Source organism: Archocentrus centrarchus, chromosome 8 (assembly GCF_007364275.1).
Source record: "Archocentrus centrarchus isolate MPI-CPG fArcCen1 chromosome 8, fArcCen1, whole genome shotgun sequence".
Lineage (NCBI taxonomy): Eukaryota > Metazoa > Chordata > Actinopteri > Cichliformes > Cichlidae > Archocentrus > Archocentrus centrarchus.
In genome coordinates, this window is record NC_044353.1 from 17,120,985 (window position 1) to 17,147,022 (window position 26,038).

Genomic DNA, 26,038 nt, shown 5'->3' on the forward strand with positions numbered 1-26,038 from the left:
TTTAGTTCATTCATTAGTGCAGTCACATCCACGGCAAATCCGAGGTCTGCCACCCAGTCTTCATCTGAAAACTCTGGGATGTCATGTCCTTTCTTCACACAGAAATCCTGAATCTGGTCTCTCAGGTCCCAGACACTTTTCAGTACTTTGCCCAAGCTGAGCCACCTGACGGTGCAGTGATAGCCTATGACACCATGTTCAATCTCATTTTCCTCCAGAAGTGCAACAAATTGTCCGTGACTTAATGCTCTCGCTCTGATGAAGTTAACTATTTTAGTTACAGCATCAACAACATGGTTTATTTTTAACACTGTCTTACACAACACTTCCTGATGTATAATACAATGCAAAAACGTCAATTTCTGCACAGGGTTAATTTCTGTCACTTTATCCTGCATTTTTCCCTGCCAGCTTTTCCCATTTCAGTCCTAATTTGTCCAAACATGCATTTATCTCTGTGAACAAGTCATTACCAGTGGTTGTCCCTTTCATTGACTGCATGGCTCCTCCGTGATTTTAAAGTCCACAGTTATCCCACATAAGAAGATGAGTAGCTGAGCGGTGTCATGTACATCGCAGCTCTCATCCAAAGCCAGAGAAAAACAGTAATAGTCGGCCGCTCTGGTCTTCAGCTGAAGCTCCAAATTTACAGTGATGTCCTCAACCCGCCTCATAACAGTGTGTCGGGAGAGTGACAGGTTCTCAAACGCACCCTTTTTCTCCGGGCATATCAGTGAAACAGAGTCCAATAAGCACTCCTTAACAAACTCTCCATCGGAAAACGCCTTACTTTTTCTGGTGATTTTGTGAGAAATTGCATAACTTGTCCTGACGGCTGCATCTCTGGGGGTGTGAAGTTTGGTAAAAAGTCCTTGTTGGGTTTGCAGTTTTGCTAGCAACACAGCAGACTCCCTCGCGCGCTCTTCATCAGACAGATTTCTGTATTTGTCCTCATGCTTGGTCGTGTAGTGGCAATTCAAATTATAATCTTTAAAAACAGCAACTTCTGTACCACAAATTAAATACACGACTTTACCTTTAATTTCTGTAAAGAAATACCTGGCAGTCCACATCTTATTGAAAACACGGCATTCGTTATCAACTTTTCTTTTCTTAGCATGAACTGACATCTTGAGGGTGACCTGGCTAGCATCACATATCGCTGGTCACCTTCACTGACAGCTCACATCCAGAAAGAATGTGAACATAACGCTTTTCAAAATAAAAGCATCACAGTTGTATTTCAACATGACATATATTTTTTAAAATTATATTGTAATTTATGATTGGCCTTACACGGGCCGGCCAGGGACGCACAAAGGGCTGGATGTGGCCTGCAGGCTGTAGTTTGCCCAGGTCTGGTATAAGCAGACCAATCAGCTGAAACACTCAGGCATTAAGTACCAGTCCAGTCCAGTCCTTAAATTTAAACTGATGCCTGCAATCAATGGCTATTAACACCACAGTCTGCTCTGCACCAGTCCAACACACTGCATCACTGTACATGTCACCACAGTGCTTAACACTAACTACATTAGCCTGCACTAAACTGCGTAGAATTTTCATGTAAACCTTTGAACAATTATTACATTTTAGCTCATAGACACACTGTGGTCCAAACTGCAGTTTGTCGAGCTGTTTGAAACATTTCAAATCACCTGCCAATTACATACACTCTGTTTATGCTGCTCACCTAGTTACAGAGCTGCCGCTTTTCCACTAGTACCTACTCAGCTCAGTTAGATTCAGCTTGGCTCAGTTTTTAGGGTATTCCATTAGGTGCTAGTACCTTGTTCTTGTGGTTTTAATGGCGTGGGCAAACCAGCTTCTAGGTGCATTACCGCCACCCACTGGACTGGATTGTGGACATGGAGGTGCTACCACAAAAAAAAAAAAAAAAAAAAATTTTCCAAGATGGCGCCGCGAATGGATGCCCTGGTACTTCGGTGCGCTCTGTTTTGTTTGTTTTTGTGCGTTATTTCTGTGTCTGGACACTCTTCTGGGTATTCTTACACCAGAGAAGAGGTTTTCAACATTAGGTCCACAACACCTTCGGATTTATTTCCTGTTTTTGTCGCATCTGCGACGGATTTATTACACACTCTGGCCCAGAAAGTGAGACGCCGAAAGAGAGGGAAGCGCGCTGGCGTGCTTGTGAGGCTAAGGAGACGTGGATTACGCACAGCCTTACCTGGGATTTTCCTCTCCAACGTGCGTTCACTTAGGAACAAAATGGACGAACTGACACTGATGAGGAGCATGAATAGAGACTTTTCCATATCCTGTGTGTTATGCTTCACGGAGTCATGGCTGTGTGAGGAGATACCGGACTGCGCGCTCCAGTTGGAGGGATTTCATCTCCTCCGCGCAGACCGGCAAGCTGCGCTTTCCGGCAAGGCTACAGGTGGAGGAGTCTGCTTCTACATAAACAGTGGCTGGTGTACGGATGTGACAGAGATTGCTAAGCACTGCTCTCCCTCACTGGAATATCTTTTCATTCACTGTAAACCGTTCTACTCTCCGCGGGAGTTCGCTTCATTCATACTGGCTGCTGTTTACATCCCGCCGGACGCGGACGTGCACGAGGCCCAGTGCGCGCTCACAGAGCAGATTCTGTGCATGGAGCGGACATACCCGGACTCTCTTATCATCGTACTTGGGGACTTTAATAAAGCCAGCCTGAGACAGGAACTTCCCAAATATAAACAATATATCACATGTCCGACCAGAGAGGAGAAGACACTAGACCACTGCTACAGCACGATAAGCGGGGCTTATCACGCGGTGCCCCGCGCTGCACTCGGCCTCTCTGACCACGACATGATCCACCTGATCCCCGCGTACAGACAGAGGCTGAAGCTCTCAAAACCTGTGGTGAGGACAACAAAGCAGTGGACCCGTGAGGCTGTGGAGGAGCTCCGCACATGCTTCGAAACTACAGACTGGGACTCAATGAGGGCTGCCTGTGACAGTCTGGATGACTACACGGACACTGTAACCTCGTATATCCACTTCTGCGAGGACAGCATTGTGCCATCACGCACCAGGGTGTGTTATAACAGTGACAAACCCTGGTTTACTCCCAAACTGAAGCAGCTGTGGATAGAGAAGAGGGAGGCTTTTAAAAGTGGGGACAAAGACTGCTACAAAGAGGCCAAGTACAGGTTTAGCAAGGAAGTGGCCACTGCTAGATCACATCACTCTGAGAATATACAGCAGCAGATCTCAGAGAACGACGCGGCCTCTGTATGGAAAAGTTTTAGGCAGATTACCAACTACAAGCCTAAAACCCCCCACTCCACAGACGACCTACAAACTGCAAATAGACTGAACGAGTTCCATTGTCGTTTTGATGGTCAGTTCAGCAGCCTTCACACCTCCACCAGTCCCAACTACAATACAGCCAACACAAATATTCACCCCCCAACCTCCCCCACTCCCCACACCTCAGAGAAGCCCACATCATCAAGGACTCCCACCCCAGAGTCCCCCTCCTCCCCCACCCCCACAGTCTTTTGTATTCAGGAGGACCAGGTGCTAAAGCAGTTCAGGAGTGTCAAAGCTCGCAAAGCTCCTGGTCCAGATGGTGTCTCACCTGCCACACTGAGACACTGTGCTAACGAGCTTGCCCCATTGTTCACGAACATCTTCAACTCCTCACTGGAGGCTTGCCACGTGCCTGTCTGCTTTAAAACCGCTACCATTGTTCCTGTCCCCAAGAAGCCAAGGATCACTGGACTAAATGACTACAGACCTGTGGCACTGACTTCTGTGGTCATGAAGTCATTTGAGCGTCTGGTGCTGTCCCACCTCAAGTCCCTCACAGCCCCCCTTCTGGACCCCCTGCAGTTTGCCTACAGAGCCAACAGGTCTGTGGACGACGCCATCAACCTGACTCTGCACTTCATCCTACAGCATCTGGACTCCCAGGGAACCTACGCCAGGATCCTGTTTGTGGACTTCAGCTCTGCCTTCAACACCATCATCCCTGATCTCCTCCAAGACAAGCTGTCCCAGATGAACGTGCCAGATCCCATCTGCAGGTGGATCATTGACTTCCTGATGAACAGGAAGCAGCACGTGAGGCTGGGGAAGAATGTCTCGGACTCCCGGACCATCAGCACTGGCACTCCTCAGGGCTGTGTCCTCTCTCCTCTGCTCTTCTCCCTGTATACCAACTGCTGCACCTCTGACCACCAGTCTGTCAAGCTTATTAAGTTTGCAGACGACATGACTCTCATCGGACTCATCTCAGACGGGGACGAGTCGGCCTACAGGATGGAGGTCAAACGTCTGGTGTCCTGGTGCAGCCACAATAACCTGGTACTGAACGCCCAGAAGACAGTGGAGATTATAGTGGACTTTAGGAAGCACACAGCCCCTCTACCCTCCATCATCCTGACTGACACCCCCATCACCACAGTGGACTCTTTTCGCTTCCTGGGAACTACCATCACCCAGGACCTCAAGTGGGAGCCCACCATCACCTCTGTCATCAAAAAGGCCCAGCAGAGGATGTACTTCCTGCGGCAGTTGAAGAAATTCAACTTGCCAGCAAGGACCATGGTGCAGTTCTATACTGCCATCATTGAGTCCATCCTTACCTCCTCCATCACTGTGTGGTACGCTGGAGCCACCACTAGGGACAAACAGAGACTACAGCGCGTTGTGCACTCTGCTGAGAAGGTGATTGGCTGTAACCTCCCATCTCTCCAGGACCTGTACACCTCCAGGACACTGGGGCGTGCAGGTCGGATCACAGCCGACCACTCTCACCCTGGGCACAGACTTTTTGACCCTCTCCCCTCAGGCAGGAGGCTACGGTCCATACGGACCAGAACCTCCCGCCATAAGAACAGTTTCTTCCCCTCTGCTGTTGGACTCATGAACAATTACCCTAAGACTGTTACCACCACCCTCCACAAACGCTGATGACCCTATGTCTATGCACCTGTCTGATTGCACTGATGTACATATTAGTGGAATATAGTTTACATTCTTTTATCTTTTAATTAGTCTCTGCACTGTATATTTTGTAATTTTGTAATATTGTGTTATAGTTATAGCTCTAATATCGCTGTATATTTGCAATTTGTATACTTGTATATTGTCTTATAGTTTTTATACTTATTTGTTTTTTTCTGTAAGCACGAAGTACCGCAGCAATTTCCTAATGCTGTGAACCTGTTCACCCATATGGCAATAAAAACCTTCTGATTCTGATTCTGATACTTTTTTAGTACCTACTCAGCTGTGGTTCCAGGTGTGCCAATTGATCGAAAATGTGGCATCAACAGACTGCATGCCACTGATTGGCCAGGCAGTGATGTCACTAGATGAGTCATGCAAGCGACTCCTTCACAAGAATCAAACCTGCCGTTTTTGAAACCCACCAGCATGCTGATGTTTTTGTGCTCAGTGCCTGATGACAGAATCCATGGAAAAGACACAAAATTGACCTCTGTATAGTATTAAGTATCAAACTGCCTTTCAGATTGAATACTCACTAACTGAAGATGTTCTGGTCCACTTTAACTCTGATTGTCTCCGGTAAAAATTAGCCTTAAATTTCTCCTTAATTACAACATGTCAGCGAATGCACCTAAATAAACGGTTCATTTCAATTAAGTTTGCCATGAGGAACACAACATTTCAATGTCTTAAACAACTTCTTCCAAAATTACAGCTGAACATTTCCTTAGCTGATACTGGTAAAAGTTAACTCTGGCTTTACATCCACGATGCTGGCTCAGGTCTTCACTGCTACTAATAGTATCAATACTGTTAAAGTAACTTACCTTACCGTGGTGACATAACAGTTCTTGCAAGGTTGACACAAAACTGGAGTAAACCCTGGGGAAGGATGATGTACCATCGTGTAGTAATGTCGTTTATCCCACAGAGAGGGCAGAAAAGGTGCTAACCTCTGAGTGTAAGTGCTCAGTCATGGCTCAGTCTGAAGCTGCTGATTGGATACTGTCTGTGTGACGTGTGTATCTCTGTCTCATTTTATATTAGCAGGTTACTCTGTAATAAGCTGAATATTTTGGGACCACTCAAGAGGTGCATGAAAAGAAAATCTGTATGATGAATTCTAAATCCAGTTATTCAGTTTACAGTTCAGACACAGTTGATACACAGTATAAAACAACAATATAATGTTTTGCATTTCCTTTTCTGAAAAAACAAACAAAAACTGAAACTATTATTTGAAATAGTTCCTGATTAAATTTTAGTCAACCTGGGAAATACATTTGAATGTGGAATTCAGCAATATGTATAATTCAGAAAGAAATTATTTTTATGGTATGACTGTGACATTTTTACAGAAATTTTAGAGAAAAGAAAGATTTTCATAGTGAAAATGTGTGATTTCAACATATTTTGACAGAATTAAAGTTATGTCTTGGTTCTTGATTTATGGTGATTAAATGTTTCTGCTATGGAGATACAGCTGTTTCACTTTCACGGTCTATTACTGTTGCCATTTGGCAGTTTTCCACTGTATTTTTTACAGACTTTTTTGCAGTGCAGGAAAAAAGATCTTCACAGTGAAAATGTGTGATTTCAACATATTATGACAGTAAAAATTACAGTTATGTATTGTTTTTTGATTTACGGTAATCACATGTTTCTGCCACAGAGATACACCCTTTTCGATTTCACATTCTATTACTGTTGCCATTTGGCAGTTTTCCACTGTATTTTTTACAAACTTTTTTTGCAGTGCAGGAACAAGATATTCACTGTCATTTCAACACATTATCACAGTAAAAATTATAGTTATGTATTGTTTTTCTATTTACGGTAATCAAGTATCTGCTACAGAAATACAAACTTTTTGATTTTACGGTCTATTACTGTTGTCATTTCACAGTTTTCCACTGTCATTTTTACATACTTTTTTACAGTGTAACACTGGCAATCAGGATAACCAGTCACAAAAAGCTGGTTATCAAGTTGATAACCTTCCTGAACTAGGTACGAGCACATTTATAATGGGGTGGTGATGGCAACATCTGACTAATCACAATTACTGTTACTGGTAAGAGAGTGGCTGATTTTTCAAAGGAAAATTGAAATATTCAATGGAAAAAACACGAAGAGTTTAAACACACAAAACTACGGTGGCCCTGAGAGGCCAAATGCACTGCAATGTAAGAAAACACCAGCAAATAGAAAAATGCTGCAAAAGCACACAAAACAAAATGGAAGTTGAAAAAAACAAAACGTGCAATGTAAGAAAACACCAGCAAATACAAAAATGCTGCAAAAGCACACAAAACAAAACGGAAGTTGAAAAAAACAAAACGGAAGTTGAAAAAAACAAAACGGAAATAAATGACCTGCAATGTAAGAAAACACCAGCAAATAGAAAAATGCTGCAAAAGCACACAAAACAAAACGGAAGTGTTTTTGGGGGGAGACAATATTGTGACGGACCAGCTGCGGAAGTGACAGAACCAAGAACATGCCGTATGGAGACACTTAAATGAAACGAAGGATTTTTCAGAGTTGTGAGGGACAAAAACATGCAAGGTAATGTGTGTGTTTATTGCATGATCCATATAATACTGTAGATATATAAAATATACATAAATAGCTAATTATAGAGTTTGTCTAAAAAAAACAGTTGTAGCTCTATGTTAACGTAGCTTTAGATTTTATTTTTTGTATTTGAGACCAAGTACTGTGAGTTAAAGGTATTAATGTGCATAATAGTATCACTAGTTTATTGATGTGAAGATGAAATCAAATGTGAAAAAAATCTTCATTTGGGCTGTTAAGTAATCACAAATTGGATTACTTAAATACTCTCATAATTGCTTGTAATTGTACCTAACTATGTGTGTAGCTTTTAATTTGGTAGTTTGATATCACAGGCATCCTCTTTGTGTTTCTCCACCAGACAATGTATTGTCCATATTGTGGAATCCATCTGGTGGGACATATTGGAGTTTTTTGTGGTTCGTGTGGCAGCAACATTCACGTTTTGGCACCTTTTATAGAGAATGGTAAGCACTGGTCTTCCTTAAAGTTTAAGCATTCACCACTTACGTTTAGGTTCTCTAAGGCATTATCCATTATCCATATCCATATACACCACAGATGTCAGTCAGTGCAGGTTTTATTTATTTATTTTTTTTTTTTAGAAGATTTAATATTTGAGTCTTGAGTATTGACATGTCTCCTGTTTGTTGTTCCAGTAGTACTTTTCTGTTTACAATTATGAAGTGCTTTTGTGGATTCCTGTTTTGATAATGATCCTTATCTCTTTTCCCTTCAGCCTCTAACCCCGTCTCAGTCACAGACCTCATAAGTAAATATTTCTCAGAGGGCCACACATATGAAGTGATCCTTGATTTTCTTACAACAAAGCACAATATTTGTATAAGTCTGAGAACATTAAAGAGGAGGCTAAAAGATGCTGGACTGACCAGAAGGACAGACTATGCTCCCACTGATATTGTCAGTGACATTGTTGCACAAGAACTGAGAGGCTCAGGCCAGCTTCTGGGTTACAGAGCCATGTGGCAGACACTGCAACAAAAATATCACCTGACAGTTAAAAGAAATGATGTGATGCACATGCTCTCTAGACTAGATCCATGTGGTGTTCAGCTTCGCTGTAAACGCAGGTTTGTTCAAAGAGGATACTTTGCAGAAGGACCAAATCAAGTGTGGCATGTGGATGGATATGATAAGCTGCCTTCGTATGGACTGTGGCACAGAAAATGGCACAATGGCAGCCATTCACTGTGCATTAAGATCAGAGCATAGAGATGAATTTGCAGGAGCCCGCAGTCATATGTATGGCACCTTAGCTACAAACCAACGGATTGAAAGTTGGTGGTCTTCTTTCAGAAAGCAAAGGTACGTGCATTTTAAGGTAAATTCAGCAAATGTGAAATTTAATGCTGCTTATCAGTCATCACTTTCTAAAACATGTCCAAAGTTCTTACTGGTCAGTAATGTACTGTTTTTTTTGAATGTCAAATTACAGTCACAACAAAAAATTGGTAGCTTCACATTTCTCAGATGATGTATCATGTCTCAAAAATGCTGCAGTAAGAAATGCTTTGGTACACACATTCCTAAAATAGAAGAAAATCCAACTCTGAAACATTTCACATAGGAGTGTTAATAGGAACTGCAAAAAAAAAAAAAACTGCTACCTTTTCAAAATTTTAAGAAATTATTGTTTCAAACAAGCTCTTTTAAGTGGTAATTAAAGACATCTTTAGCATTTAATAGGTGCTGAGGGTGTCACTTACTTCTGTGGGTGTCACTTAGTTCTGTGTGAATTGGAACTGTCAAGGAATACCAGTTTCAATATTCATGTAGAAACAAACTATTATTTTTATACGGGCAGGCTTGCATGTTATAATTTTTCTTTAGCTTAGCCAGTAAATGCAGGAATCACATGGATTGATAATTTTGTTACAAGTTTTTTAATTGTTGATTTTTATAGTACAGTGATGCTATATTTCAGAACAACAGAATCAGTTTTTTAAAAAAAATTATAACCAAAGTGATTGCAGTTCAGAATTGTTTGGATGAATTCACCCAATTTTTTTAAAGACAACAATTACATTAACACATTGTTTTGTCAAATTTTGTGTATGTTGTCATTCTATCATTAGGACTCAGTTCTGGATTGAACTCTTCAGTGACCTGAGAGAGAGGCAACTTTTCAATGGCAGTCATGAGCATAGATGCCTTCTGCGCTATGTCTTCATGAATGTCTTGCAAAGAGAGCTTGATGAGTACAGACAGCTCTGGAACAATCACACCATCAGACCTGTGCGGCAGTCTTTGTGTCCATCTGGTAAACCAAAAGCCATGTTATCACATTCCTCACAGGTAATGTATTTAGTCCATATATTTTAGGTCAGTGTCTCCTGAAATGTTTATTACGCAATAGTGTACGTATAGGAAAAGACTGAGGACCAGACCTTCCCTTATGTGTATTTTTTTTTCTTTACCTTATCACTAGTGTTCATTAAACAGAATGGTATTAGGTTTTAACAATTTACTCTCAACTCACACTAGGTACACTTGTACTGTTTTTGAAACTAGAAACTAAAGCTGTTACATGTTTTTGTCACTGCTGCTTCCATTAGCTCTGTTCGATGACATCATGCACATACCTTCTATTAGCACAGTGGTCCAATATAAAACTTAGACAATCATATTTTAACTTTCATTGTTATATTTAAACTTTTTTAAATAACCAGAGGTGGCAAAAGTACTGACATTCTGTACTTAAGTAGAAGTACAAGTACTTGTGTTAAAAAATACTTTGGTAAAAGTCGAAGTACTGGTTCAACTTCTTTACTTAAGTAAAAGTAAAAAAGTACAGGCTCTGAAATTTACTCAAAGTAAGAAAGTAAAAGTAGCTCTTTGGAGGACGTTTCTACCTGCTATTTTTGTGTAAAGCTAACTGAACTGAACTTATTATATATTATTGTAATAATATAAAATAATACATGAGAACACAAACGTTATTCCAATCTAAATTTTAATCCTAATGAATGCTCTCAGCTTGAATCACAAACTGTGAAAGGGAATTTAAACACAGCTCTGTTCTCTGTGGCCTCCATAGTAGAGGGTGACTGTGCCTCCACCTAAACACCAACATGAGGATACTCAGGGGTTACAGTGGGATTCAGAAGGTGGAGGAACACTAAGATCAGCTGTAGCGGCTCTGCATGGGGAGAAGAACCACAGCTTTCTATTGTAGCTCCAGTAAATGATGTTGGTGTGCAGGCTGTGATCAGCTGACCTGCTGCTGCTGCTCTGAGGTTTACTGCTCTGTGTGGATGAAGTGAACTCACAAAGATGTAACCCAGTATTTCACAGCTATCTGAGCTGATCTCCATCCCCTACACTGACAGCATACAGGCTGTAGAAATGTTGGATTCAGTGAATGAATCTCAGCATCAGCAGCTTTGATTCAAACTCATCTCTGCTGCACTGATGTAACCTGTAACTCTGACCATGAACACAAAGTGCACCAACACAGAGCTTTACTGCAAATACAGTACAACAAGCTAACCCTTTATTATGTACTAAACTGCAGTATTTTCATCCAATCTTTGAATAACACAAAGTCAGCATACTTCAGTTTATTTTCCAGTCCTTACCTTTAAATCTAACCTCTCTTCTTCCTCTCCTGTCCTCTTTCTCCATCTCTGAGTGAACTTCTCTCTCTTTGCTCTCCCTGAAATGCAGCAGCTCTTCTTTTAGCTAGCAGACACACTGTGTGACAAACTGCACACACTTTGTGTGTTTGCTATTATTTGTTGAGCATTTAGAAACGTTGCATTTACCTGCAACATGTTACTCCCTTCATGCTCGCTCCTCTTCAGTAGCGCTAGCTAAGCTGTTTATGTCCCGCGAGCATAACTTACGGACTCGGTCCGGCCCGCTGTGACCCCTGATTATAGCGCTAAAAATGAGACATTAATTATATGGGTTTGTGTATTTAATCCCTTTGTACCCAATAAGCCCCGGTGATGGAGGATACGCCAGTACGATTGTCTCTTATATGTTATTATTCCTCCTTTTAGGCTCAGATCGCTTGATGACTGACGGCGCACTGACCGGTGTTGTGCCAAAAAGTGATCGTCTGCCAAAAAGTGATTGCCAGAAAATGATTGCCCATATTTAAACTGTTGTAAATGACTTGCTGATCTGTAATCTGTGAAAAATATGTCAAACATATCTCTCATGAATGATATCAAGTCATTTTGAGTAACAAACAACATTTCTGTCACAAGGTAGAAGCTGCAATCAGTTTTTGGCACAGACTTTTATATATTCTTTATTTATCAGGGTAAAAACTGCGATTGGCCAGATTTTTAAAGCGATATGTGGTCAAGAGGGCAGCAGAAATCAGAACAAATATGACATTACACTCTAAAGATATTTTCAGTGACCAAAGAGGACTGGATTTATTATACGTACGTGCAATAATGCAGAGTCATAAACATACTTGAATAACAGGTCATTTCTTTATTTTATATCTAAGCCCTTCATAAATCCTATTGACTACACTCTATTCACCAATATGAGCAAATACATTACACATAAAAGCACATAGAAACATCAAAAATCACTTTCTGGCAGACAATCACTTTTTGGCACAACACCGGAAACGCAAACTTCTCCCTGACGTGTTAAAAAGTAACGAGTCTGTTTGAAAATGTAAGAAGTAGAAAGTACCGATACTTGTGTAAAAATGTAGGGAGTAAAAGTAAAAAGTACTCAGAAAAATAAATACTCAAGTAAAGTACAGATACCTAAAAAATCTACTTAAGTACAGTAACGAAGTATTTGTACTTCGTTACTTCCCACCTCTGTAAATAACATCTTAACTGAAAAAGACTTGATCTTCACAAAAAATATAGATGCTTTTAAATGAACTTTTTTGTAGTCTTAAAGGATGGTTCCTGGTGAAGTGCCTGACTTTGTTCCTATTTCTGACTGACTGAAGGTATGGTGGCACAGAGTGTGGATTCCAAGTGTCTCAGGAGGTCCTGCACCAGTTTGATGACATTCTGCCAGCCCAGCGCAGTCTATGTGGTGATGACAATCTCCAGGTTCATTTAATGAACTTGGAAAGACAGAGTGAAATTCCTCGACCAGTCAGCTGGTCCACTGCAGTTGAAAATTATATATCACTCAAAAATATGGCTGGACTTTAGAGGATAACAAATGGGGATTCTAACAGAAATCATCTGTTAGATGTGGCTACTATTAGCTCTGACACAAATTCTCAAAAAAAAACAACTTTGAACAAACTTTAGATACAAATTTGTTACAGAATTACTATTTTTGTTTAAAATTGTTTAACTACTGAAAACTTTCACTGGCTAGGTTTTCGACCTGAAGAAAGCAGAAGACCATGTGTTCTACTGTGTGAAGAACTTTTTCCTTTTAATGATGTAACATCAAACAGCACATGGAAGTACAGATTTGTTTAACTAAGACAGGTTTACAAAAGCATTCAAGATCAGTATTTTTGTTAACTCTAAGAATAATGAGCATTTCTTCACAAATGTGTTCCTCAAAAAGAAAAATGCACTATTATTAAAATAAAGCTTTTTTTTCCTCAGAGTGCTGATCTTTTTTTCTGTATAATTCTACCACTGTGTCTCAGTGCATTTGAATATTGAGGAAATGTTTGATTTTTTTCCATTTTAAAATGCTAATTTTCAAGATATAAATATTTTAAACTTTTTTAAATTTTGCCAATTACGATTAGTGTTTTTGAAATGACAAATCCAGATATTCTAATTTACTGAGATACACCAATCTTTATGTACTATGTTTAGAGACTTTCTTGAAACGTTTCATCACAAAATGCTAAAATAAAATTTGATAACATGGGGGGTTTATAAAATAATGTAAAATTTGAAACTTTTGATTAAAACCATAAATGCTGAGGTTAAACTTATGAGCAACAATATTTGGAGTTTAGGGAAGTCCAAACCCAGGAGAGTTCTGGATGCCATAATCCATGGCTTCTTGAAACTCCTCATAACTGTGTAACACTGGAATTCTGATAGTATTTGCACAAACATTTGCTACAGGGAAGTGTGAGGTGGCCTCAAAAAGAAGCTGTGGCTTTGGCTGAATTCCTGCTGGAGGAATTTCCCTCAGTCCAGTAGCAAACATAAGGATGTCTTCCAAAGACAGATTTCCACTTTTCTCTGGGGAGGTAAGAAGGAAAAAAATTATTTAATGGGAATAAACTGACAAATGTGCCCTTACGTTTAATACTGATTACATTTTCAACCAACTTTAATACCTTCCACATAAAGCAGATAGTCTTGCCAGTAGCTGAGTACTCTTGTTTCCTCTTGACACCTGGTGCTGTCAGGTGGACTGAACTGCATGTGGAAGATGTCCTCCACAGCATCAGCTGTCAGCCTGGTCTCAGTGTAGCACATGAACAAGGAGAAGAGTGAAGGATGCTGTTCCAGGGCGTTGACAAAATCCAGCGTCGCTAGACCCTCTCTGAACCTATAAAACAAAGTCATTTAAAAAAAAAAAAATAGATTATTTAGATGTTACTTGTCAAGGTTGTTTTCCCTTACCTACAGCATAATTAACTCAACAATTAAACAAAAGCTATTGTGTAAGAATCAAACCGGCATTGTTACCCAGCTAAGACACATCCTGCTATAAAACAGAAGCCAAGCCCAGCCCCCCCCAACCCAAAAGAGCTCTTGCATTTATAACATTGGTTTTTTTTTATTATTGGGAGGTGGAGTGGATCTTGAAAACCAAATACTGTAAGTTCATTAGAAAACAAAAGTAACTACTGAATAGTCAGAATGTCATACCTCTGGATGGAAAGATGGTTTCGATAGATGAAGTACCACTGAATGTAATCAGCTACTACCTTCTTCTTATCCTCCAGTGTCCCCATGAAGCGATAGCAGCCTGCAGTCTGGAGCAAGCTGGAGTGTTTTTCAGAAAGTACTCGCAGCTCATTCACGGATTTTGCATTCTTTATCTAAAATAAAAACAAAAACACAGTATATGTATTTAGTTTTACTTATTTCACATTCAACAATCTATCAAAATTATTAGGGCTTGGACTATTCAAATATTTTCACAATGGAAATTATGACTACATAATTTGAGACATTTGAAAGCCATATTCATAACCATATAATTGGGCTAAAAAAAAAAATGACTCATTCAAGTGACATCCTTCACTCTTACAGTGCAGTCTAACACACTCTCTAATCAACAAGTTTCTGCAATCATACTTTCAGTGGATAACCAAAACTAAATCCATGTCTTTTCCCTTTATTGAGGTTCTTCAGTATCCCAACCTTACAAAATACCTCAAGGAGAGCCTTCTTGATTTCTTCATCTGGTATATCATCAATTGGAGCCTCAAATGTCTTGTCTTTGCCAACAAGATACATGAAGAAGTTTGGGGAAAGACAACGTGGCCCTGGACCACCATGAACAATGGACACTGCGATCATTCTTCCAACGTAGAAATATTCATTTTCCTCTGCAGCTAAAGGAAAAAAATATTACATTATAATAAACCAATTATGAGTATTGAAAAAAAATGTGGGAAAAAAAATAACTACCTTTGCTATCAAATGTGAGGTATTTGGCGTGGTCTTTTCCTTCAAATATTCTTCTTGTCTTTACGGCTTCCATCAAAAGGGTGAGAAATTCTCGAGTAGGCCCACCTGTGTCCAAAGCCTCTTCCACCAGCCCAACATCATCGGAGAATTTCACCATCATGGCAGAGTTGGGGCTATATGTAGAGCGTCTGAAGCCTCTATAGGCACCATCCCAGACATTAGCTCGGTTAATGTTGAATCTGCTACAGGAAGTTTTGTTAATCTTCAGAGACAGATTTGAGATGACATCTGCAGCCGTTAGTCCATCAGGTTCATCACTGTAGAATCAATCAGTGAAAAGCAAGATAATATTTAAACTCTTTTCCACTTTGTGCGTTCAAGCTTTTTGCTGTTATTATTTGGGAGTTGTGTTTTATTTGTTGTCTTTTTATATTTTTTTCTTTTAAGTAATTTTCAAAAACAAAATATGAATCGTTGGGTTACATAACGTAATCCCTGGTTCTTTGATAACAGAGTGAGGTGTTTCACTATGGGAATCGCCTTGGCGTGACCAACTACGGAAGCTCCAATGACACCACGTCTGTCTGCGACAGACCTGTCAAGCCGTGCTCGGGGCCCCGCCCCTCCTACTATCACGGCTGACCAGCTCCTCCCTACTCATTCTAAGCAGATTTCTTTCCGTGCCCAAGCAAGGAGGGAAGTGATGGTGAAACACCTCACTCTGTTATCAAAGAACCAGGGATTACGTTATGTAACCCAACGTTCTTTTTCTAACTTCGTTCGGTGTTTCACTATGGGAGATATAGCCCACTCCCGGATTGCGCCAGCCCTCCCGAAGCTGTGCTCCAGTGCTGCCCAGGATCTCAGCTCAGACCTGAGGCACTAGACTCCAGGACTGCCTGAGCCAGGGATGACTGAGCGACATCCAGTCTATAAAACCGCACAAATGTGTGTGGTGTAGCCCAACTCGCTGCTGCACAGATATCCTGGACTGACACCCCTCTGAACAAAGCCCAGGATGTAGCCATGCCCCTAGTAGAATGAGCTCGAAGCCCCGATGGGGGCTGAGTACTCTTACAGCTATAGGCTAGAGTTATAGCCTCTACAATCCAATGAGACAGCCTCTGGCGGGACAAAGGCCTGCCCTTGTGGGGGTGGGCCCAGGAAACAAACAGCTGATCAGATTTCCTGAACCCAGCTGTTCTGTTCACATATGACCCCAAGGCCCGCACAGGGCACAAGGTGTTAAGCCTGTGCTCCTCTACAGAGGAAAAAGGCGGGGGGTGAAATGCCAGCAGTTCTACTGTGGGGCACCTGTATGATGACTCTATCACCTTAGGGACAAAGGCTGGGTTTGGCCTCAGGCATGCTTTAGTAAGACCAGGGGCCAACTGTAAACAAGAGGGGTGAATGGACAAAGCCTGTAACTCACTAACTCGCTTGGCTGTAGTTAGAGCCAGCAGCAGAGCGGTTTTAAGTGAGAGAAATTTCAACCCTACAGCCTCGATTGGCTCGAAGGGGTGGTAGGAGAGTGCATCCAAAACCAGTGATAAATCCCATAATGGGACCAGTGGCCTTGAGACTGGGAGCTTACGGCGTGCCCCCTTCATGAAGCGACACACAAGAGGGTGCTGACCAATAGGTTTATCACCCAATCCCACATGGCAGGCTGAAATAGCTGCCAAATAGACCTTTATTGTGGAAAAAGCTTTCCCTCCGTCCAGCAAATCCTGAAGAAAACACAGCAACTCCACCACAGAGCACTGAAAAGGGATAACCTGCCTTTCATAGCACCATTCTTCAAAAACACGCCATTTACAACTGTAAAGAGAGCGTGTGGAGGAAGCTCTTGCATTCTGAATGGTGTCAATAACCTTCAGAGGCAGACCCGCAGCATTCAAATTCGACCTTTCACGGGCCAGGCCCAGAGAGCCACCCGGTCTGGGTGAGGATGATATATCTCCCCTCGCGCCTGAGACAGAAGGTCCCGGCGGATGGGGAGCGGCCACGGTTCGCCCGCCAGGAGCTGAATTATTTCTGCTAACCAGTGTTTCGACGGCCACCGTGGCGCTATTAAAATTAGCGACAGCCCCTGATCTCTCACTCTGATTAGGGTTGGAGAGATAAGGCTGAGAGGCGGAAAGGCATATAGCAGTGTGTCTGGCCATGGGTGGGCCAGAGCGTCCATGCCCAGTGGGGCGACTGGGTCTGACAGGGAGAAAAACAGTGGGCAATGTGTGTTTTCCTGCGAGGCGAAGAGATCTACGGCAGCCCGGCCGTATTTCTGCCATATCTGCTCCACCACCTGCGGGTGAAGTCGCCAATCTCCGAACAACGGGTTCCCTCTGGACAGGAGGTCCGCCCCCCTGTTCAGAATACCCGGCACGTGAGTTGCCCGAAGGGAGAGGAATTTTGTGCTGCTCCACACAATTATTTCCCTGGCCAGTCTGTGCAACTGCAGGGAACGAGTACCACCCTGGCGGTTGATATAAGCAAATACTGTAGAGTTGTCTGTTTTCACCAAAACATGTTGACCCTGGAGATACGGCAGAAAATGCCTTAGAGCTAAGCGCACTGCGTGCAGCTCCAGTATGTTGATGTGAGCCCGAGAGAGCCTCCGAGACCAAACACCATTTACTGCCCTCCCCATCATGGTTGCGCCCCACCCTGACAGAGATGCATCTGTGGTCAGGGTCATCCTGGATGACACCGCGCCCAGAGGTACTCCCGCCGCAAGAGCTGCTGGGTTCCTCCAAGGCTGGAGAGCCGCTATACATGACGGTGTTATTTTTACACTGCGACCGAGATGGCGGTGAGGGCACAGACGTAGGGACGTGACCCAACGCTGAAAATCCCTCATCATAAGCAGCCCCAAATGCACCACATTTATTACCGAGGCCATAAGGCCGAGGAGGCGGAGACAGAGCCGGAAACGCACGACTTTCCCCACTTGAAAGAGGGAGAGGCACTGAGTGAAGGATGCGATCCTGTGCTCTGAAAGCGTGACACGATAAGATCTGGAATCTAAAATGAGCCCCAGATATTCCGTATACTGTGCGGGTTTCAAGCGGCTCTTTTCCAGGTTGATTTTGAAGCCGAGCTCCGTAAGGTGGTTTGCCACCACCCTGGAATCTCTGATCGCCTGCTCCCGCGATCGGGAGCATATCAGATAATCGTCTATGTAAGAGAATATTCTGATGCCGCTGTTCCTTAACGGAGACAGCGCTGCCTCCACACATTTGCTGAACACCCTTGGGGCTAATGATAGCCCGAATGGGATAGTCTGAAACTCATATGCTGCGTTCTGATAGGCGAACCTGAGATATTTCCTGTGTGGAGGATAAATGGCGATGTGAAAATATGCGTCTGAGAGGTTGATTGTCACAAACCAATCGTCTGGGTGAACGGCCCGACAGAGCGCTTTGTGTGTGAGCATTCTGAACGTGTACTTTCTCAAGTGTTTGTTCAATACACGTAGATCTAAAATGGGCCGGAGAGAGGAACCCTCTTTTTTTGGAATGAGGAAATAGCGGGAGTAAAAGCCCTGCTGAGCCTCCTCGCTCGGGACCGCTCTGATCTCCTGTTTGCGTAACAGGGAAGCAATTTCGTCCTCCAATACGCTTGCTGACTCTCCCTTGGCCACTGAAATCAACTTTCCGTTGAATTTCGGTGGTTTCATTGCGAACTGAAGCCTGTATCCTTGGGAAATGGTGGCCATAACCCAGGGATGGACTGCGCATGCGCGCCATTGCTCCAGCCGCGCAGAGAGCACGTGTGACGTCACCTCTGCCTCCCGCATGGAGGTGTCCCCCTCGTGAAGAGCGCCAGCTCCCTCCGCGGGGAACGTAGTGACATGACAGTGACTTTCTTTCATTTTTTTCATTTTCTTTAAACTGGGGGGACATTCTGCCCTTGGCAAACTGCCTGGTTGCAGGAATGCACACTTTATTTCTTTTTGAACCCCCGAAACACAATGAAGTGTCTGAAAACTTTGGGCAGTGCTTGGTGACACTGATAGATTGCTTTGAAGTGAATAATGAAACCGGGGAAGTGCATGGTGACACTGCGACCTTTGACCCCACATCTCCTCTCTCTGAACTAGGTGTGGGAACCGAGAGAGGGCTCCTGATGAACTGGGAACCCCAGGAGCCTCTGAACCATGAACCCTGGGAGGTGTGGTTGCCTCTTCCAGCACCTTCCTCCTCTTTGAGGGAGGAGAGAGAGGTGATGCACAACGTTGCAGGCTTGCTAGGCTGAACGCTTCTTCTTCCCTTCCCCGGGGTGTGACGTTCGGTTCTTTGCAGCAGCTGCTGCAAAGGAGTGTTTGCCCCAAGGCCTTGGGTTTTCTGCCTTGACCTGGTGGGAAGGCTGCAGTCTTGCCGCTTGCCTCTGAACTTTAGCCCCACTCTGCCTACCCCTCATGGCTGCAGCTGCTGCTGCGAAGCCTACTCTAGGCACCTGGTGAGATTGTGGGTTCACTTTTCTGGGTAAGCAGAGATTGAAAGCTTCTCCCTCCTGCTTTCTGAGAGTGCTTGTCTCTCTCATTTTCTCCAAAGCTGGGCCAAAGAGACCCGTGGCTGGGTCATAGGCTGCATCCATGATTTCAGCCTTCTGAGTGTCTCCCAATCCTGACAGGTTTAGCCATAAAGCTCTCTCACCTGAGACTGCAAGACCCATTACACGCCACAACCCTGGACTGCTCCCCTGGAGGAGCGTAGGATAAGATCGTTGACCACACAGATCTCATCCCAGAGGGCCGGGTTTGGAGACCCCGAGTCCAGTTGAATGCCCATGTCCTCTAAAATCTCTGCCTGATAAGCTGACAGCAGTGTAACCGCATTAAGGGAACACACTGACTGTGCTGAATATTTGTACATCCTTTGATAGATGGATGCGGTGAGGCGATCCATCTTACTGGGCAGAGAAATATTAGAAGAAGCTGAAACTGACCTGCGGTTAGGGTGAAGGTGATAAGCCACTGAAGGCTCAACTGCTGGGGGTCCGGTCAGCCCCAGCTCACCCATTCCTTGCATCTCCAGCTTAGAGCAGCCCTGGGTAGGAAGCTTGCTCTTAAAAGGGCTAGACCAATAGCGACTCATTTCTTTCATGCAAGCAGGCACTGCTGGCAGAAGCTGCTTTGCAGGTGGTGAGGCTGGAGGGAGCCTCTTGCCATCATACAGGTCACGTTCTGCCCCTTCAGCCGCCTGGGCTGCTGGCCATGTGATGCCCAGCTTGGCAGCAGCCCGTTTGCAAACATCATACAAGTTGCTGTCCACTGGGGGTACAGCTTCAGCCCCACTTGGGGGCCTGGACTGCTGGGCAGGGAAGGTGGAGTCATCCTCCTCTTCCTCCATGTCTTCTAGGCCGAGGAGGTCGGAGTTGGCATCGCCATCCGCATCCTCATCCGCCGGCTCACCCTCAGTTGGGTCAAGGAACCCCTCGAACAACTGGGGCATAACCGGGGACACTTCCTCCATTATGTCCGCCCAGCTCGTTGTGGCTGTCGGCTGATGGATATCAATCGTAGCATTGTTGGCTGACAGACAGGGGTCCTGGCTGTTAGCCACTGCTACTCTCAACCTCCTTTCCAGGATTTTCTCTGGCATCAAGGCGCAGTGAGAGCAACCTTGCGGGTCCGCCAGAGAAGTTTGAGCATGCTTAGCACCCATGCAAGCTATGCACATCGGATGAGAGTCCCTGCCCGAAATGGAAGCACCGCATGATGCGAGGCATGGGCGGGATGCAGCCTCTTTGGCCTTCGGTTCTGACTCTTTGGCGGGGGTAGGAGCCGTAGCCATCGTGGTCGGAAAGATGGTGAGACTGAGCTATACAAGGCTCGTCGTGACACGTTAGCCTGTTTGTAGCTAGCGCTAGCAACGGGGTTAAGTCCGAGCTAGTCGCCGTGAGAGTCAGCTCGTCGTGACACGTTAGCTGAGCTCTACCAGTTGATCCAGCTAACAAATTAATGCTAACTGAAACCTAACACTGTTTAGGGTCGGTTAGCAAATTAATGCTAGCCAGACCTAACACGGTACTGACCCGCTAACAAGCTAATGCTAGCCGGACACCGAAAAGCTCGCCGTGACGCGTTAGCCCAAGTTACACACACACACAACGGCTACCCTGCTAATTAAAACCAGGTGACCGCTGAAGACAGCTCGCCACGACGCGGTCGCTGTCCAGGGTGTATAACTACCAGTACACTTCTTTCGAAGGACTTACTCAGCACAATCCAGACTGAAAACTGGAGAACTGCGTTCGGCGACGTACTCCTCTACGGGACGCCTGAGAACTGTTAAACAGCTAACCAAGCCAGCCTAGACACGCTGAGGGAGCCCGATGTAGTTTCTCACGGGAAGAAAGCGAGAATGAGTAGGGAGGAGCTGGTCAGCCGTGATAGTAGGAGGGGCGGGGCCCTGAGCACGGCTTGACAGGTCTGTCGCAGACAGACGTGGTGTCATTGGAGCTTCCGTAGTTGGTCACGCCAAGGCGATTCCCATAGTGAAACACCGAACGAAGTTAGAAAAAGAACTTCAGAACAATCCCCAGTAAACAAAGAATTTTCAGAATCCTTTAGCATGAATGCATTTATCAGCAGAGCAACAACTACAGAGGAACGGTTAGACATTTTTGTTCCTGTCAAAAGTGTATTGGATCAAAAATAGCAGCAGTAACAGTAATATATAATGTTCAATGGACAATACATATTTGATACATGTTTTACATGTATCAAAAAAAAATAGTCACAAAACTATGTGTTTATTGTACTTTGAAATATCAAATTACCTGTCTTCCATTGGAAAGTCCTCTACCTCAGCTTCTGAAGAACTGCTGTCAATGATGACAGGTGCATAAATGTTGGTATATGTACTGTGGAAGGAAAGTACAAACACAAGATAAATGCAGTAAATTTAATGGGTAGTCTGGCTCAGAATTTGGCTGTTTTGACAGAAAATGTTATGATTAGAGTTGTGGATTAGATAGAGAACCTCAGTAATTAAAAAAAAAAAAAATTGTCACTGACCTTGTTATTTCTATACTGCATTCAAAATAAAAATGAAAGGTTGTGATATAACATTATGACTAACTTGTAGAAATGACTTGAAATATGATCTGCTGAGGTGGATGCCTTTTGGGGTCCTGTAGCATTCTGAACCTGCAACATAAACACACTGTACACTACAAAAAAAATACGTAATGGCATACACATTTAACTTCGAAATGGAAATGTAGCATTATTACAGTATAAACAAGAATATTATATACTTGCACACTTGATGGCTGGGATGTTGAGGGTGACCTATAAAATGCAGAGTTTAAATGATTAAGAAGATAAGAATGCTACAAAACAGAAAAATTTTAAGTGGCCATCAAATGCAAACTTTAAAGAATTAAAAACATTACATGTTTATATCCCTGACACTGAGGCCACATCAATGTGTCAGAAAGCAGCTAACTTACCGATGTCTGGACTCTGGTGTACTACTTTCTGGGCTTGTCCAAAGCTGTCAAATATAATCATGAAACCCTAAACTCATTGTCTGTCACAACTCTAATTCTTACCACTCTATATTCCTTTAAAACCTTATTATTGTTATATCCAGAAACTGAATGCAATATGTCTGAATGGAGAGCACAAAAATCTTGAACTAATAAATCCCTGAAATTTACTTACCACTGTGTCAGAGAGAGGTGACATAATGGGTGGAACCCTAACAATAACTTCATCATCCTCCTCATCTTCAGAATCACTTTCATCTCTGGGATCTTACAGAATATTTTATGATCACAGTTACAGTTGGATGCTCAATGCTGTTCAACACACTGGCTAGAATTCTAACTTTAACTTTAGTTAAAAACAAAAGCACTAATCACAGAAATAAAGAAATTAGACAATAGAGATGGTAAAAGAGAGAACTAAAATTGTGCCAACTATATTTAATACTCACTTTCTGACAAGAAGCCCTCAGTGGTGCAGACAAACAGTGTAATTCTTTGGTAAGATTTTCCAACAGCCTCTTTGTAGAGTTGAATTGTAAAAGGCGTGTCAGTTCCAGGAATATTTTTTACTTGAGAGCCATCAGGGTACAGCAGGATGTATTCTCCAGCTTCCATATCTTTCAGTTTTTTAATAGCAGCACCCAAAAGTTTCTCAGACGACCAACTTGGTTCAACATCTAATGGTAGTGTTTTCCCTCTTATGGGCCTCATGCCAGTCTTGGTTTTGTTCATGATCCCAACAGAAATCTAGATTATATATCAGAAAAAAAAAATGGTGGTCACATTTTGCACAACTGTTTCATTCTGTCAGAAAACAGCCTCGCTTTCAAATATTTCAATTATTACCTTCACTATTTTCTTTGATTTCTTTTTGCATTTTGAGAACATCCTTCTTTCTGCCTCTTTTCCTTCACGGTACTTGAAGAACTGCTGAAAAACTGACTTTCCTGGAAAGGCAGGGAAGTGGAGGAGAGACCATAAAAGATCCTTTATTGGTCTACTTTGGCTCATGATACAAAGGCAAACATGATAAAGTTGCAATTGAAAAACCATATGAACATACTTTACATAAAACACTTCTTCATTAAAAATCAGGTCTTGGTTTCAGAAATGTATCTGTCACACCAGATGCCTATAATTTTCCAACTAAAAACAAATTCTTTCATGTTTCACACCATGTAATCATAGGTTAATACAAAAGTATAAACACTAACAAGCTGAACAATTCTTGGCCTCATCATTTTATTTGCTTACAGAACTAGTAGAAGTTAAAAATACCAGGGAGCTTGAAAAATATACCTCTTGAGTGTTCAGGGTCTGCAGCGGTAGCTGCATCTTTAACCGGAACAAAAATTATATCTTTTCCACAGGAACAGCAAAATTTTGTCAAGTTTTCAAACTTAAACCCACAGAATGGACAATACATCTTAACCTGAAAAACAAAAAAAAATTGTCCGATTTTAGCAATTTGTTTTAGCTACAAAAGTGGCAGTCAAACTAGCCCAGGCTAACAGTAAACATTAAATAGCAAACATATAGCTACAGTATTATATGGATCACACAATAAACACACACATTACCTTGCATGTTTTTGTCCCTCACAACTCTGAAAAATCCTTCGTTTCATTTAAGTGTCTCCATACGTCGTTTGCATGTTCTGGGTTCTGTCACTTCCGCAGCTGGTCCGTCACAATATTGTCTCCCCCCAAAACACTTCCGTTTTGTTTTGTGTGCTTTTGCAGCATTTTTCTATTTGCTGGTGTTTTCTTAAGTTGCTGTGCATTTATTTCCGTTTTGTTTTTTTCAACTTCCCTTTTGTTTTGTGTGCTGTTGCAGCATTTTTCTATTTGCTGGTGTTTTCTTACATTGCAGTGCATTTGGCCTCTCAGGGCCACCGTACCTGCAGAAAAAGCAGTGGTGTGTGTGTGTGAGGAAAACCACTGTAGAGTAATATGGTATTAAAAGTGTGTGCTTTAAGCAGTTTAGTAAGCAAGACTGGAAAAGAGCTGCTATACAATAAAGATTAGACTATCTGATACCAGGAAAGAAAAGTGGCAAACGTTATGAGACTTATGAATATCACAACTCTGTCATTGAGACACAGAAGAATCTGATTAACAGTCTGAGAATAAAGATTAAATATACTGCTTAAACAAATGAAAGGAACAGTTTTTAATCAGGAACAGTTTTTAATCAGATCAATATACCAGAGGTTTAAACTTCTGGTATATTGATCTAGTCAGTTTAGTAGCAGAGGGGGTTGTTAATAAGTTTCAGTTGCTTTGATGTTAATGAAATTAACAACAGGTGCATTAGAGGGGCAACAATGAAACAACCCCGAAAAACAGAAATGGTTTTACAGGTGGAGGACACTGACATTTTTCCCACTAGTTTTGCATTTGGGTCAGTGTCACTACTGGTAGCTTGAGGCGACACCTTGACCCTGTAGCGGTTGCACAGATAGTCTAACTCCTCCAGGATGGAACATCGATGCGTGACATTGCCAGAAGGTTTACTGTGTCTCCCAGAACAGTCTCAAGAGCATGGAGGAGATTCCAGGAGACAGCAGTTACTTTGGGAGAGCTGGACAGAGGCATTGAAGGTCCTTAGCCCATCAACAGGACCAGTATGTGCTCCTTTGTGCAAGGAGGAACATAATGAGCTGCTAGAGCTACAAAATGATCTCCAACAGGCCACTGGTGTGAATATCTCTGACCAAACAATCACATACAGATTTTATTAGGGTGGCCTGATGGCGTTACATCCACTAGTGGGCCCTGTGCTCACTGCCTGGTGCCGTTGAACCTGACTGGCATTTACCATAGAATACCAGAACTGGCAGGTCCACCACTGGTGCCCTGTGCTTTTCACAGATGAGAGCAGGTTAACCCTGAGCACATATGACAGACATGGATGGGATCTGGAGAATCTGTGGAAAACATTATGCTGCCTGTAACATTGTTCAGTGTGACTGGTTTGGTGGTGGGTCAGTGATGGTCTAGGGAAGTATATCCATGGAGGGACACACAGAGCTCTAGGCTAGGCAACAGCTCCCTGACTGCCATCAGGTATTGGGATGAAATCCTTGGACCCATTGTGAGACCCTAAGCTGGTGCAGTGGGTCCTGGGTTCTTCCTGGTACACGACAATGCCCGGCCTCATGTGGTGAGAGCAGGCAGTTCCTGGAGGATGAAGGAATTTATATTACTGATTGGCCCCCACAGTCACCTGACCTAAACCCAACAGAACACCTCTGAGTATTGTGTTTCAGTGCACTGGACTCAGTACTCAATGATGCCTGGTCCAAATCTGTCAGGCATGCACACAAGCACGTGTAGGCTATACAAACTACTGAGCACCATTTTGAGTTGCTGCTGTGAAATTTTGGCAAAGTGGACTAGCCTGCCACATAACTT

General features: G+C 43.0%; 1 protein-coding gene and 1 long non-coding RNA gene across 3 annotated transcripts; one reads left to right on the forward strand and one right to left on the reverse strand.

Moving 5' to 3' along the window:
• Positions 1-7,363: 7,363 nt before the first annotated feature.
• LOC115784819 (uncharacterized) lies at positions 7,364-8,704 on the forward strand. The gene is made up of 3 exons (XR_004020293.1): positions 7,364-7,539; positions 7,910-8,015; positions 8,288-8,704. It is a non-coding gene; the product is annotated as an uncharacterized LOC115784819 (long non-coding RNA).
• A 4,383-nt stretch (positions 8,705-13,087) lies between these two features.
• On the reverse strand, positions 13,088-24,438 carry LOC115784820 (G2/M phase-specific E3 ubiquitin-protein ligase-like). 2 transcript variants are annotated; one of them, XM_030736171.1, is made up of 14 exons: positions 24,203-24,438; positions 23,922-24,054; positions 23,469-23,569; positions 23,072-23,369; positions 22,798-22,889; positions 22,584-22,627; positions 22,389-22,422; positions 22,211-22,278; positions 21,909-21,992; positions 15,123-15,439; positions 14,865-15,046; positions 14,355-14,527; positions 13,817-14,031; positions 13,088-13,718 (listed from the first exon to the last, which is right to left on the reverse strand). In XM_030736171.1, exons 2-14 carry the CDS (start codon positions 24,046-24,048, stop codon positions 13,483-13,485), a joined length of 1,971 nt encoding a protein of 656 aa, XP_030592031.1. In that variant the 5' UTR covers positions 24,049-24,054; positions 24,203-24,438; the 3' UTR covers positions 13,088-13,482. The 2 variants fall into 2 exon arrangements, with proteins under 2 accessions (XP_030592031.1, XP_030592032.1); XM_030736172.1 differs by lacking the exon at positions 23,922-24,054.
• Between the last annotated feature and the right edge of the window lie 1,600 nt (positions 24,439-26,038).

Coding starts and splice junctions, on each gene's coding strand:
- LOC115784820 (XM_030736171.1), bottom strand. CDS start 24,048: ATGTATTGTCCATTCTGTGGGTTTAAGTTTGAAAACTTGACAAAATTT. Junction 21,993..22,210: donor ATTTCAAGTCATTTCTACAA/GTTAGTCATAAT, acceptor TTCCTTCCACAG/TACATATACCAACATTTATG. Junction 15,047..15,122: donor CCTCACATTTGATAGCAAAG/GTAGTTATTTTT, acceptor TTTTTCCTTTAG/CTGCAGAGGAAAATGAATAT.